The sequence below is a fragment of the Spermophilus citellus genome, assembly GCF_964194105.1.
Source record: "Spermophilus citellus genome assembly, chromosome: 4".
In the NCBI taxonomy this organism is placed as follows: Eukaryota; Metazoa; Chordata; class Mammalia; order Rodentia; family Sciuridae; genus Spermophilus; species Spermophilus citellus.
Window position 1 is genome coordinate 216,675,179 of NC_138185.1, and position 15,326 is coordinate 216,690,504.

At 56.2% G+C, this 15,326-nt stretch overlaps 1 protein-coding gene across 4 annotated transcripts in view; it reads right to left on the reverse strand.

Moving 5' to 3' along the window:
- Positions 1 to 470: 470 nt before the first annotated feature.
- PRIMA1 (proline rich membrane anchor 1) overlaps positions 471 to 15,326 on the reverse strand; it is a 46,327-nt gene continuing 31,471 nt past the window's right edge. For 3 of the 4 annotated variants that reach the window (XM_081289397.1, XM_081289396.1, XM_081289398.1), the window contains exons 4-5: positions 10,506 to 10,635; positions 471 to 1,690 (exon numbers count right to left, since the gene is read on the reverse strand). In XM_081289397.1, the coding sequence (XP_081145523.1) occupies positions 1,588 to 1,690; positions 10,506 to 10,635 (233 nt within the window). In that variant the 3' untranslated portion in view covers positions 471 to 1,587. Of the gene's footprint in view, positions 1,691 to 4,030; positions 4,198 to 10,505; positions 10,636 to 15,326 lie in introns of all 4 variants that reach the window. The other variant, XR_014021392.1, reaches the window with a different exon arrangement.

A 15,326-nucleotide genomic window follows, 5' to 3' on the forward strand; every position in this document is an offset into this window, starting at 1 on the left:
CTCTGGCCTGCTTGTCACCAAGTACTGTGTCCCTAGAGTGCTGCACAGGGGCAGCCAGCATGAAGGCCACAGGCTGCCCTGTGCCAATGCCTAGGTGCTGGGGAAGCGAGATCCAGGTCCAAACCCAAGCCAAGTCCTCAAGCCAAGAGAGGGAAGGAAGACAAGGCCCCCATGGGAGGGCATGCCCAGGGCTGTGCCCATCAGCCTGGGGCAGGAGAGTGGCTCACGGCTCCAGCGGCACATGGGCTCCAGGACAATGACATTTCAGCCCAAATGGGGGCTGATTTTCATGGCTGACAGTCTTACCTGGATTTGAAAGTCTCACCTGCAGCCCAAACACTGGCCAGAGAAGCTCAGTGGTGACTTAGGTGGCAAAGCAGGTGCAACCAGTTAATCCCTACGAGGCCAGTGGGTGCTGCCATTGAACATGGCCAGTAGTTTCTGAGCAAGTGTGGGGGTGACGCAGGGAGCCATGGGGTCACAGTGCTCTCCTAACCGTCAAGGGATGCACAATCTCCAGGCCTCCCAGGGCGCAGCAATGAGCCCCCTAGGGCAGGTGACCATCTTGGAAACAGCTGGCAGGGCTGGGGGTCCCTGAGCTTGGAGGGTCCCTCCTTTCCCTCCCCTTCCTTCCCACCCTCAGGAGGGTTCGAGACTCTCAGAGGACGGGACCCCAGAGAAGACATTCACAGGGAGAAACTGGGCAGAAACACCTCTTTCTGGGGACTCTCAGGAGAGGGTCTGGGTGCCATGGTCAGGCCTCGGGAGACGCTGGGGGACAAAGAGGATCTGCACGTGTGGTGGTTCTGCCTCTGCGGCAAGGCCTGGCTCACACGGGGGCTCGTTCCTGTGGGGCCAGGTGTGGGGCCGGGAGCAGGTGCAGGGGCCGCGGCCGTGGCCTGGCCTAGGCTCCTGGGACACACCGCCTCAGTGTGGACGAGCCCCTCTGGCTGCTCCTAGGGGATCTGCAGGTGGGGCTCACCACCCCATGGCAGGCAGACAGGACCTTGGGACCCAGGTGTGACTGGGGACAGAGGGTGGAGCAGGCTGGGAAGACTGAAGACGATAGAAGGGGGGTAAGGACAGATGGGTGGGAAGCACCTTTGAAAGGGGACGTCTGTCTCATGGCTGTATCGATGGCTTCTGTTGGGATGTTCACAGAGAAGCAGGTGGGCTTCCTGGAGGAGGGGTTTGGGGCCTGGGGCGGGCTTTGGATCACTTCTCTTTTGGCTAAAGAGGGGGCACCTCCCCAACCCAGCAGGCAGACCCTCTGTCTTCCTCAGAGTGCGTGCTTCAGGTAGCAGCTGGGGGACAGTCGGGGACCAAATATAAGATGAGGAGGAGGTGGAAGCCTCAGGTGTGACGCTGCCCCAGCGCTGCATGCAGGGGCCAGGCTCAGCTGGATGTCCACGCAGCCCCTGCCTGAGGGCTGGCCGGGGCTGGCCTGGGAAGAGGGTGGGGTCTCCTCAGAAGGCCCGAAGCCTGCAAGACCATGGAGTCCTGGGCAAGCCTGGAGTCAGCTTGTGTCCACTTGGCTTCCCATGTCCACTAGTTCCACCAAGGTGTCCCTGTGGCCTGGGGGTAGACTCACACCACCGCACTGTTCACGTCCACCCCTTTGTTGCTCTGGGAGGAGCTCATGGGGTACTCGGCAATGCTGGTGCCATTTTCATCTTTTCTCAGTGGTTTCCTAGAAGGGGGTTGGGGAGGCAGGGACATGGTTAGATACCAGTCACCGTGGGGTGGACCTCTGTATGTCCTGGAATGAAGCCCTCTCTTCTGGGTTAGCATCCTTACACTGCCGGCCCTGTGGGGTCCATCAGAAGCTGGATTGTTCTTAACTAGAGTGTAGCATGCAATCTAGGAGATGAGACCGTTGCTAACCAAGCAGGCCTGAACTGGGACTGTTCAGACAGATCAGAACGTACAGTCAGCCTCATAGGATCACGCGTGGAGTGATCTCATTGATTGTGGTCATGGACATGGACACAGGGGGAGCAGACAGTGAATAGAAAGAGGCACCAATGGGCAGCTTTACCCTCTTGCTTGTGTGGCCAAAGGAAAATGGAAAATATGATGAAGGGCATGGTGGTGGTTGGAATAATGGAGGAGGGGGTAGTGGCAGTGGTGATGGTGGTGATAGTGATGGTGGTGGTGATGGTGGTGGTGGTGATAGTGATGGTGGTGGAGGAGGTGGTGGTGGTGATAGTGATGGTGGTGGTGATGGTGGTGGTAGATTCAGGTGGTGGTGGTAGTTGTGGTGGTGGTGATGGTGATAATGGTGGAGGAGGTGGTGATGGTTGTGGCAGGGTAATGGCAGTGGTGATGACAGTGATGGTTAGACCCAGAGCAGTAGTGAAAGAGTGGTGATGATGATGATGATGATGATGATGATGATGATGATGGTGGTGGTGAATGCCCAAATTAAATTACCATACATCTGTGCTTTTTGAACCCTTCATCCTAAATCATCTGCAGCTCACTTCAGAGGTTGCTGAACCCCAAGGTCCATTGCTCTATCCACACAGGGGACCAGGGCCATTGGAGGGAGGCTCTGAGAAAGCCCCTGCTCAGTTGTTGAGCTCCTGAAATCTCTGTGCTACTGTCTGTCCTGGCTCCAGTCATTCAGGAGAGCTCCAGCCCCACCTGGAGTATCTACACCCTCCTGGTCTGGGCTGCCCATTCGGTGTCCCAGCTCCATGCCACAGTCCTGCTGTACTGGGTGGACCTGATCCCGTCAGGCACCTCCCAGGTCCCCAGGGCTGAGCCGGAAGGGGCACTTGCTGAGTGCTGTCTCCACTGAACATTGTGGCCACCGTGAGAAGCTCAGGACGATTGCATCTGCCTTCTCGAGTGTCCCCAGAGCCTCCCAAAGGCCATGTGAGCGGGGCTGGCCCTTGGTGGCTGGCTCCATGCCTGCGAAGCAGCCTGTCTGAATGAGCCTGGTGGAGGGAGGTCTGTGAGGAGATGGCCAGTGGTGGCCCGAGTGGAATCGTGGGCCTCGGAGAAGAGGGCTGAGCTGCAATCTGCTCACGGCTCCCTTCTCCCCTGTGGTGGAAGATGCTCACAAAACCAGGAGGAACTGGGGGAGCACTCTGTGCTGTCAAGCCTGCCCAGGGTTTCTTCTAGAAAGGGAAGGGGACACCCACACTTCCTGCCACTTTGTGCAAAGCAGTCTTCTCAGACATGTCCTTGTCCTTCCTCAGAGTTCCCCGAAGAAGCAAGGCTGGAGTTAAGGGTCGCTTTATGGGAAACTGAGGCTTCGGGAGGGCTTTGACCTGCTGGGGATGACGGGACCACCACCCCCTGCCCCTGCATCCTAGGCCACACACCCTCCCAGTACTGGGACAGCATCCCCTAAAAATGGGTCCAAGGTCCTGTGGGCATGGGATGGCCTCCTTCACCCTCCTGAAGGGTCCTCCACACCTGGCTCTTTCATTCACCTCTAACCTGGGACATCTCATGGCATGGGGTCCTAGAACCCTGTCGAGGGAGAGGCTCAGAGACACCTGCACATGGTGAAGGGAGAGGGTGGCATCCAGGGCTCTCCTGAGAAGTGGACGTGGCATGCTCCCCTCCTGCCACTGGAGCCAAGTCCCCAGCCATTGTGCTCCCCGAGCTGTGACCCAGAACTGCTCCTAAAGCCTCTGGGCTTCAGTAGAACCCAGGGGAAGTGGGGTAACAATAACATTGATGCTGAACAGTAACATTGATGCTGCACTTAGGGGCAGATGTCACAGCTCAGGGAAACCTGGCTCCGCTACTCTGGCTGTGTATCTAGGGCAAGCTGAGCAACCTCTCTGTGCCTCAGTTTCATCATCTATAAAATGAGCACAGTAATGGTGTCCATTTCATAGGCTGGTTGGGAGGATTAATTGTGTTAGTGCACGTCAGGCACTTGGATGAGCATCTGGCAAACAGTAAGTGCTCCATAAGTGCTTGTTAACTCTTTGCTCTGTGCTAGAAGGTGCCAGCAGGGGCTGCTCCATTGGGTAGTGGTCAGTGTCCTCCAGTCTGCACAGCTGCCTACCTAACACATGCCCGTGACGATCCAGAAGGGCTATGGGGCGATGCTAGGACCCAGCCTGGATCTGGGCTCTGTGGGCCAGTCAGGGCTGGTCCCCAAACCAAGGAGAGGCATGTCCACCCTGGTCCAGGCAGAGACGGCCACCGAGGGCTCCCTAAGTGGCATGGTTCCTAAAACCAAGAGAAAGGTAAGTGAGCTCTTCCTTGGCCGCACTCAGGACGTGCCCAGGAGGCCAGGCCCTCCCACCTGCCACCTCTCGTGCCCCTTGTGGCATGGGAGCAGCAGGTGCTCTGTGTTCTCTGCTCAGAGTGTGGTGTTGACGACTCTGGATGCCCACTGTCTAGCGACCTTGGCAGAAATTGAGCCTGCCTTGGGCAGGAAGTGCCAGGACCTAGGTGGCACTTTGGGGCTGACTGGTGCTTCCACCCTCCACCGCGGCTCTGCTGGAGATGCTGCAGGCAGGGTGCAGCTCGGGTGGCTGAGAGGGGCCCCCAGCTCCCCTTAGTCTCACCCCACCCCGGAGAGTTTGCTTTCAACAAAGTGGGGGTTCCAGGTCCCAGGTTCTCCCTGCCAAAGGCACCCACCTCCCCGCTGCCCAGCCCAGGACATACACACACACACACACACACACACACACACACACACACACACACGGCAGAGGTCGGCCACGGCCACCAAGCTATCCCTGTGAGGAGCAGCAGTCCCACTTCCAGGCCTGGGCACCTCCCCGCCATGTCCCAGGCAGATGAGCCAGGTCTGAGCACCTGCACACCTGGGTGGAAGCTGAGGGTCTTGACCAGATCCCGGGCTTCAACTGAGAGGCCCCCTCTGGGAAGCCACAGGACCAGAGGGGACAGTGGAGGGTGTGGCTGGCTGGGCAAGGGTCCTTTCACGGGCTCTGCCTTGCAACTCCCCTAAGCTCTGTGGCTGGGATTCATTCAGGATGATGTCCTTCCAAGCCAGGATGCTGGAGAAAGGACCAAAGGGCCACTTACAGAATCCTGGACAGAGGTCTCCACACTAGCTCGAGTTCAGTGACCATCCTTCAAGCCCCTGAGATGCCAGCATGGCTGAGGGGGTAAAGGTCCCTTGCTGGAGGGTCTCTGGGCAGGAGTGGCCCCAATGGCACCTGTCTCATTGGGACACTGAGAACCTGCTTCTCTGAGGCTCCAGGAACAATGACTAGTCCAGAACCTTGACCCAGTGGGCCTGGGGAGCTGGCTTCAGAGAGGGGCGAACTTCTTCATGACAAAAGAAAAAGGCCGCAGAGCTGGGCACAGTGGCACACACTTGTAATCCCAGCGGCTCTGGAGGCCGAGGCAGGAGGATGGTGAGTTCAAAGCCAGCCTCAACAAAAGCAAGGTGCTAAGCACTCAGTGAGACCCCGTCTCTAAATAAAATACAAAACAGGGCTGGGGGTGTGGCTCAGTGGTCAAGTGCCCCTGAGTTCAATCCCCGGTACACACAGACACACCAAAAAAAAAAAAAAAAAGAAAAAGAAAGAAAAAAGAAAAGAAAAAGGCAGAACTCTGTTTGAGTCCACGTCAGCCGGCGCTGATGGAAAGGAGTCCACGCAAGCTCCTGCACCCAGGGCAGCCTGACACCCGCCACATCCCGTCTCAGCCCAAGCCCTTCTTGGAGGCAGGACAATGGTGATGACGGTGGGAGACACTGTGGCATCCGGACTCAAAAGGAGCCTGTGCGTTGACCAGGGAGAAGCCAAACGCCAGACAGCCCAACGACGGGGCAAGGCCCAGGGGCAGTGCTGGCCTCGGGGGGGATAAGTCTGGATTGTGCAGCAAAGTGCAGGTGCCGGCTCCTCGAGTGCAGCAGGTGCCCAGGACAGCAGATGGCTTTAGCAGTTGAGGCTGTGTCCCGAGGCCCAGCACTTGACCAGCAGAGGCCCCTACGGGGAGTGTGCCAATGTGCACTCGACTCCAGAGGGAGAAGTGGTGACCTGGACTTCCAGCCAGGGACAGCACTTGGGCGTGTGTGGGGGGGTTACAGGTGCCTACACAGACAGCAGAGAGACGTGACCCGAGATGTCACACACAGGTGGGAGGGAGGCTATGTTACTCTGAGGTGGAGGGGAGCTGCTGTGTCACTGAGCTAGAGTGTGGAGGAGGCTGAAGAAGGACCCAGAGGGAAGGGCAGAGATGGCAGAGGGTGGAGGAGACCGAACTTGGTGCCAGGGCTGGGCCTGGCATTGAGCCCTGGGCACGTGCTATTTACTCCAAACAGATTCTCCTTCACTCACCCAGGGAGAAGGGGGGAAAATGAGTTTACTGGAATTCTAAATGGCCTTCGTCAAATTCAAAGGTGGAATCTGGCACGTGTGTAAACAGGCCTCCATTCAAGCCAGAGAAATGGTCACCAAGTGGCCCCTGGTGCAGGGGCCGTGCCAGGCACAGGGGGGAGAGATGAGTGAGAGGAGTGGGATCCCGGCTTTACCTCTAGAAAGAAAGAAGCACAGGCGGAGCCATGGACTCAGACAAGCCGTTGGGCGGGGAAGAGAGAGATCTGACATTTTTTTCATTTGCTCATGACCTCTTCAATGCTGCTGTGGTTCGGACCCCAGGGAAACTCATCCCCAGCCCTGTCTGGCAACGCAGCTGCCCAGGTAAGTGGGTCTGCTCTGCAGGAAAGAAGAACAAACCCCTATCTGGGCCACCCTGAAGTCCCAAAAGAATGTAAATTCTGGAGGAAAAAAAAAACTACTTCCACTGATGAGCTTTCTATGGAGTGTATATTTGGGCGCGATCTTATAATAAGTTCCTGAAGGAATCAAGATGAAGAAATGAAGCCCCGGGGCGGGGTGGGGGAAGCCAAGTGTGGAGAGTTCCAGACAGAAGCCTGTTAGGAGTGCTGGCCCTGGAAAGCTGCTGCGGGGACCGCAGCCCAGTGGCTACGCAGCAGGCCCAGAGAGCCACCAGGCCCCCCGAAAGAAGGATGGAGTCTCCAAGAGGAAACTGGCTCCATGGGCCTGATAACACCGAGAGGAAACCCAGGAAAGCAAAGAAACCGTGGTAAACGGCAGGCTCGCATGGTTAGACTAAGGTCACCACTGAATATCCTGAGCCCCACCCTGGGAGGCCACCCGTGGAAGATGGAAGAGAGGAAGAGTTTTGGGGGTCTGTGGGTTAGGGGTGCCGACCCTGGTATTCCATAGTGGAAAGTTAGTAGATAATGTTCCAAATTGCTGTGTGCACATCAAATAGCTGTGTGCACATCACTTAGGATCGGAGGAGACATAGCAGCAACAGCTGTCAGAAGTGGCCGCCTCTCAAGATGGAGATGGGGAAGAGCAGGGGGCTGTTGTTTCCCTAATAACTTTATGGCACACAGGACATTTTAAATTATGTGCATGTATTAACTCTGACAAAAATAAAAACTGAATTAAAAGGTGGTAATGAGTGCGCAAAGCCCTAGCCACACTTTTGAATCATTAAGCTCTTTAAAAAAGTGTGCACAAGACGCCTGACTTGCCAGTTGGTGGAAGCAACCCCTCTGCGTCTCCTCCTTCTCTGCCCGCTCACCTTCTCTTCGTAGCAATGTCTTTTAAACCACCTTGTGGATTAGTTTGTGGGTGTGGGTGTGTTATCTGCCTGTCTCACTGCAGGATGAGGATGGGGTCTCAATCCTGTTCACTCTACATCCCTGGAGCCTGGCCTAGGCCCTGGCCTACAGAAGATGCTCAATACCCGTGGACCAACACCAACTTTCCGAGAAGTCCTGTGCCAGCAAGGGCTTTTCCAAGGCACCACGGAAGAGGCTGGAGCATGGAGCATTCAAAAGTGCTCATTCCACAGGAAGTGGCTCAACAGCACATCTAGTAAGAGCTGGAGTGCAGGCTCTCCAGCCCCGGCCAAGAGTACCCACTGCACTGTCCACAGTCCAGTCTGTAGGACTGGGGCCCCCCGTCGGCCCCACTGTCTCAGCCTGAACATGAGACGGAAATGGCTGTCAAGAGGTTCAATGGCAAAGGCATAGCAGCAGCAAGGACCAGGGCCCTGAGGCCCCCAGGAAAGGCCTCTGCCTGTCCTCGGGGTGTGGGTGCCTCTACACAGGAGCATGGTGTGTGTGGGGGTCATCTCTCCTCAACACAGGGGCTTCCCTGGGGTGAAAGAGTACAAAGGCCACCCCTGGAGGGCAGCTCCCTGCTGAGTGTCCCCAGGTCAGTGGGGATCTGGGGCCTGGCCTTCCCGCTGGGGCAGTGGGTGCCTTGGAATTTTATCTTGGTGACTCGATGGCTCACCCTGGTTTAAGATTCCTCTTCCCCTGTGGACTAAGAGGCTTTGGTTGTCTGGACTCTCAGAGGTTCTGTCTGCCCTCAGCCTCTGCCCTGGCCCTGGAGGATGAGGTTCCTGAGAATGCTGACCACTACACTTCCCATAAGACCAGCCCCTTCAACCAGGCCTCCCGACTATCTTGACCCCAGATGCTCAACCTGGCAACTCCCAAATCGCCTCCTTCCTACCCCAGCTGATTCTAGAACCATCCTCCTGCAACCTGGCTCTGAAAGGCTGGACGGGGGGGCTGTTCATGAGATGGAAATTTCCCCTGGGACTGGAGGCTGCGAGAGCTCAGAAACATGGGGCTTCTCACTGAAGTTTTCTTTCACAGTGACACGGGCTGTGAAAGGCATGTTTCAGATGAATTATTGACCAAAAAGAAATGGCCGAGAGCAGGAAACCCTCCATCTGCTCTGGGGAGAAGTGCAGACAGACCTGGCTAGCACAAGGCTCTCTACAGCCCCCCAGGGCAGGCCCCCCGGGCTCTGGCAGTGGTCTCTTCCTCTGTCTGCAGTATGCACGACCCCCTCCTGGCACCAGGTATTGTGTTTCAAGGACACTGTCTCTGGATTAGGGACTACCTGAAGGCAGAGGCTGGGTCTTATTCCCCGTGTCCCAATCTTGGCCAAGAGGTGGATGGGCATCATGGTGTGGGCTGTCTCCAGGTGCCCCCAGCTGCCCATTTCACTCTCTCCCTACTTGGCACCCCGGGAGGCTGATCTCAGACCGCAGCTCTCCAATTCCTCGGCATCTTGGGTTTGGCCACTGGAGGACCCACGGGAGACCTGAGAGGCGCAGAGATGCTGGGGGACATGTCCTCCCCTTCCTCTGTGTCTCCGCCATCCTGCTGCGCAGACCCTCCCTGGGGCTAAGTCTCCGTTCCCTCGGCTGCTGTGTTGGGGAGCTACTGCCCCACGGCTGCTCTGGCTTCGTCAGCCCCGTTTGCTCCCTGGACCTGCCACAGCCCCTGGAGCGAGCCTTCCCTTCATGCTCCTTCCCTGGTCATCCCCTAGCCCTCTCAGAGCCCAGCTCAGCTAAGGCAGGGCAGCACTACCGTGATGAGATGCTAGTGCGAGCTCTGTCTGTCCTTCCCAGTGCTGCAGACTCGCCCTGCCACACCCACAGGCCCCCCTTTTCCGCACCCCTGAGCAAGAGCAGGAGCATCCAGGCCGGTTCTCGCCCAACACTGGAGTCAAACGTATTGGTAAAGTGGTGCCATGGCCAGGGCTGGGCTCTGGAGTCACATGGTTCTGGGCTTAAATTCTGACTTGACTGCTCCCCGGTTGTACCATCCTGGGCAGCTCCCTAACTCCTCTGGGCCGCAGTTTCCTCATCTGCAAATGGGACTGTTTGGAAAGAGATGAGGCAAAGAGGAGCCAAGAGTGTGGGTGAGGTGGTGAACCTGGTGCCTGGCGAGGAGTTGACCACAGTTATTCCCTGGGTATTGACTGTCGTTTTAGAGACTGCCCTGCAGCATGGGCACTGGAGAAGGGGGGTTCTGGGCTGGGAGGTCCATGCCCAGGGCATGGCCTGTGCTGCTTGCAGCAGCCACACTGGGTCCTGCTGCTGGGTCTGGCCTCTTCCGCTCACTTGCCAGGACACGGTTGGCCCCCTTCCTGGATGCTTAACCATGATTCATTTTAAGACTTTCAACTTGATGATGTTGGTCTCTGCTTTTGAATTATTGAGGTGAGGGTCGCATATGCCAACAGATTAAAAGAGGTAAATGAAACATTTTAGGTGTTATGATCATTCTTCACAGGGACAGCAAGGAATTAAAAACACTTTCTTAGATACACCGTATTATTAACAACTCCCATTACCCTTTGGTGTTTGGCAATATTTTTTGTTCTTTTGGGTTACGCCGGGCCTGACACACAACTGGTGCACGTCAAACGCTCGTGGAATCAAACTCCCTAAAAAAAATGGGGCATCATGACTGAGGTTTACTTTAAAATATTCCAGCAACAAGAAAGAAAGAAGAAGAAAGAGGAAATAGACGCAGCAAATACAGCAAAACCTCGGAAACTGTGGGATGAGGGCGAGGGCGAAGGGAAGTTCGTTGTACAGTCTTTCTGCTTCTTATGGGCTCAGCAATTGCTATGATTTTAAAAAGTGCTGGAGGGTGGGTGGAGGAGCCCGGAGCCCAGCTGTTTCCCCCCGGGACTGGGTACAGTGACACTCACCTTTTTATGGCTTTGTAGCAAATGATGACGAGCACGGTCAGGAACACCAGGGCGGCACAGCCGACGGCCACGATGATCACCAGCCCCGACCACCAGCTCTCCTCATCGGGGCACGAGGTAGAGTTGGGAACTGGAAGACACAGGAGCAGCTGAGTCTCGGGGGGAGCATCAGAGGGTGCCACCGGCATGGACCTTCTGGACATCATTACCCCCAGGAAGGCCCTCTGACCTGTCCTGCAGTCCCACCCCCAGCCTGCAGCGGGTGACGTCATGCCTGGCTCCCAGCCAGCCCCTCCCCCGTGCCTCCATCCCAGCCCTGGCGTGCGCAGAGCAGGGGTTAAGTGCCGCGCCCGGGCCATCCATCCTCCCTTGGCATGAGCTAACTGACAGCCGGGTCAGGTTTAATTTCCCATGAAAAATAACAGAACATCTCATTCTCTCAGTTGAGGCATTAAATCCGGTTCCGCTACAGGTGGGGGTGGGGAGCGGGCTCACAGGGGACTCCAGGGGAGGAGAGAGAAAAGGAGGCGGTGAGGTCAGTTTCTTAAGCTAATTGTTGCAAGCGGCTGGCTCTGTGCAGTCGTGGGTCTGGCCTAGTGGGGACACCTGTGGTCATCTCAGTCTGTATGGGGGTGGCCAGAATGTGGAAAAGTGTCATCAACAAAGCATCTGGCACTGGGTGCCATGAGGCCCTCTCATTGTTATCCCACCCATGAAGTCTTTGGGGTGAATCTGCACCCCCTCGATATGGGCTGTGTCGGGTGCCTCTGAAGCACAGGTGTCAAGAGGCAGGCTCAGGTCCCTCTGAGAAAGCAAAGACACTGCAGAGCTTCATCCCAGAGCCTGGACCCAGAGCGAGGTCCTGGAAAGACCTGGCACAACTGGAAAGCTGTGCTGGGGACGGCAGGAGGGCTGGGTGGGGGAGGAAGGAGAAGGAAAGGGAGGGAAGGTAGAAAAGAGAGAGGAAGACAGGAAGAGGGATGGACGGCGGACAGACAGACAGTGCCAGCCTTGGGCAGGTCTTCAAGATACAAGAATATACCCAAAAGAATGGGATATGCCCAGCCTCTGTCCATTCAAGAATAGGTGGCTTGAGGACAGCCCCCAGGACTTGGGGGACAAGGGGGGACCCTCCTAAGGACAGGCAGACGGTCTTGTCATTCTGATCCAGGGGTTAGCTCCACCTCAAGTGCACCCCTGACAGCTTTGACAAAGGTGTCCACCTGCAGAGGCCACAGCCCATCACAACACAGAACTTCCCACACCCTAGAAAGTACCTCTTTCTAGCTGGTCCCCACCCTGAGGGCAATGGCTATTCTGATTTCTAAAATCATAGATTAGATTTGCTTGTTCCTGACATTCACATAAACAGAATCCCCAACGTTTTCTTGTTTTTCCTTTATTCAGCAGAGTGGTGGAGACTCGTCTGCAGGTTGCACACTTGAGTACTCCTTCCTCTCTGTAGTGGAGCAGAACTCCGCCACGTATGCTACCATTTGTTTACCGTGTCCCTGTGGATGGACACCTAGGCTATTCCCAGGTTTTTGAGCTGCCGAAAGTCGTGCCTGTGAGCCTTTGTGGAGACATGTTTTCATATTTCCCTTGGGTAAACACTTGGGGTGGGGCTGCCGGGTCCTGGGGTCTGTGCAGATTGGCCTCATAAGGAACTGCAAGCTGCTTTTCCCCCATGTTCCCACTTTTGTTCTCTCCTGGGTAGAACCATGGGAGATGCAGAGGAGATAGAGACACGGTGGTGACTAAGTTGTTACTGAATTAACAGCAGCTGGATTAAGAGATCCAGGAAGCTATTATGCACTTCCCAGGGGGGTGGTGCTAAAACACCATTAGCAAATGCAAGGTCCTGGGGTTGGACCTCAGATCCCACGTATAATCAGCTGTGTGCTTCCCATGAAACGGCTGGGACAAGAATGCCACCGGGCTGCCCCAGCCAGGGCAGGATCAGGCCAACACTGAGAAGGTACAGGATCCAAAGTCAGAAAAAACTCAAGTAAGGGGAGGGCGGCCCAAAGAACTGCCCACTTACCTCTTGAGGAACTTGCTCGATGTCTTTTCTTTTTTGAAAAATCAAACCCCAAATCCTTCCTCCCAGTTCCTCAGCTGAGGTGTCCCCGACTTGGGCAAGTCTTCCCAGGGTGACCAGACAGAGATCCAGGCCCCCTCTCTAAGCGGCAGTCTCCGCAGGGGTCAGACATACCATCAGATCACGCAAGGCTGCCTGTCCCCACGGGGCCCACACGCCAACGCCTTACCCTCTGCTCTCACTGACAAGGATTCGGTTCTGGTTTCTGTGCCAGGGGTTGTTTCCCCGAACAGTAGCACTTGGAGTGCTGAGGGCCATTACCAAGTAGGAAATTTCCTTGCCAGCGTACCCCATGTTAATTTCGCTGTTGACATTGCATGTTAGGTGACCCTGCCCAAGGACGAGGGTGGATCCAGGATTAGGGTGTATCCTGCAGTTTGAGGAAGTATCCCAATCCTTGGGTTTAGGGCGTTCCCGGTTTAAGACAAGGCGTTCCCAGTTTAAGACCTTGGATTTTAGGGAAGTTCGATGTTGAGGATTATTGCTGCTGGAATTAGGGCGTTCCTGCTGCCTAAGCTCCTGTTGAACTCTCGTGAGATTCAGAGAGCATTTTGGGAAAGAAGCCTCGTGGAGTAGGTGAATTGGGCGGCAGCAGAACTGGGATTGCCCCAGAACGTGTGTGGAGGCCGGTGTGAGTTCGGGAATAAAGAATTGCTGTTTGAATCTACAAAGCTGTGTGGTGGCTCGTGATTCTGTGCCCAGCCAAGACTGCGGCATTGGAGATTTGTGTCTTTGGTGGTCACAATCCCAGCAGCTACGGGCACTCATGACAGTGAATGAGGTATTAATGCCCAAGGTAGAACTGTCCCTTGAAAGATGCCAACAGGGCGAGAAATTCCATCAGGTTGAGGAGCCTCACTTGGAATCACTCGATTCCACAGCTCCTCCTTCCCCTGCATAACCCTGAACGGGGTAGGAATGTCCTTTGTATGGTCACTTTTCAAAACACAATGGATCCTGACGGCAGTCAGCTCTAACTGAGTGCCCGCCTCCAGCATTCGGAAGAAGCAGCTTTCCCAGGGGCCAGGCTGGAGACCTCAATCTTTGGGCTACCTGCCAGGCCTGCCCCCGCCTCAATTTCCCTGTGCTGGATGTGGCCAGTACCTCTCCAGAGATGGCAAGGCAGCTCATCGTGTGGGTAGCTGACGGTTTGTACCTCAGAGGACAGTGACCTGAATGTGCTCATTCGTTCATTCATCCACCAGATACGCACGGAGCGCGCCTGCTGCTCGACACTGTGCGGGGAGCTGGGGCTCTCAAGATGAATCACACGGAACCCGCCCCCTCCCTAGGCCTGATGCCAGCTACCCCGTGAGTCACTATAAAGCTGACTGAGACCTGATCCTCTTGCTCAGGAGCCGGCAGTCTCCAAAAGAAGAGGCACACACAGATGGCTAACCTGCCAGGTGAGGTCATCTGTGGCTGCAGGGAGGGTGGCTCAGGGGCAGGAGAGATGCCTCGTGAGAGACAGGGAGCAGACAGGGGAGGCCAACGCAGTCAGACTGTCAAGACTGCCGAGCTCCTGCCTCCTCTTGTCACTCTCTCTGCACATGACGGAAAGGCAGGAGGTGTCCTGGCGTCTCAGAGGTCGCCATACCCTTTCCGAGTCTCAGCGAGGCTTTGCCTGCTGTATTCAGGAAACATTCCTGTTGCCTAGAGGGATGGTGAGACTAGACGGCCACCAGAGAGGACAGTTTAGAAAGATCTAGGCTCGTTTTGAATTCATCAGAGGAACCGCGTTCTTAGGAAACGTATCATTAAAAGCTCTGGGACTTCTAGCTGGGTGCAGTCGCACGCCTGTAATCCCAGCGACTTGGGAGGCTGAGGCAGGAGGATGGCAAGTCTGCAGCTAGCCTGGGCAACTTGACAAGACCCTGACTCAAAATAAAAAACCAGAAGGGCTTGGGTGGAGCTTGGTGATAGAGTGCCTCGGGGCTCAATCCTAGGTCACACACACACCAAAGAGCCCCTGATGCTGCTTCCACCCACCCCCGAAACACAAACCTGCCAAAGACCAGATACGCAAAACAAGGGTCCTCACAGAAGAGGACATTAGGCCAGAAGAGACAAGAACCAAGTGAAGCGGGTCCTGCCCTGGGCCCACCTGCCACCTGGCAGTTTCTCTCAGTGGTGCCAGAGGGAAGCAGCCTGCCAGGGCCCGCCAGGTGCCAGTCCAGGGAGCTCCCAAGACAGAGGAAGCCTGTCCCCAGGGGAACTCTGAGGAGAGGAGCGAAGCCCAAAAACAAATCCCTGGCTGAGCATGATTGGGTCTCGCGGCAGGTGCTACAACAGAAATGGAGGCAAAGAAGCCGCCCTGCAGGTGCCTGCAGAGGAAGTAGGAGCAGCGGGAGCTTCAGATGTCCCCTGGACGGGTCCCGAAGGCTGAGCCCATGGGGACCAAGCGGTTTCTAGGGAGAAGTGGGGGCTGGTGGCTCCACCCCAGGTCCAGGGCCACAAAAGAACTGTGAGCTCCGGCCAGCCCTCCAGCCGCTCTCAGTGATGGATGCCTCCCCGGGTTCCTCGTGGGTTTGTGGCTATCGCAGAGTTCCTGTGGGTTGGAGGAGCACAGCCACCTTCACCCGGCGATGACTGCAGGCTCACCATTTGGCACCGTGGCCACGGCCTGATTGCATCTCCCCTTGTAGCAGTAGGACACTGAGGACAGAGCCGGTGTCCTAGAACAGCTCCCAGCCAACTGGGCCCACTAACCCCAGGGATAT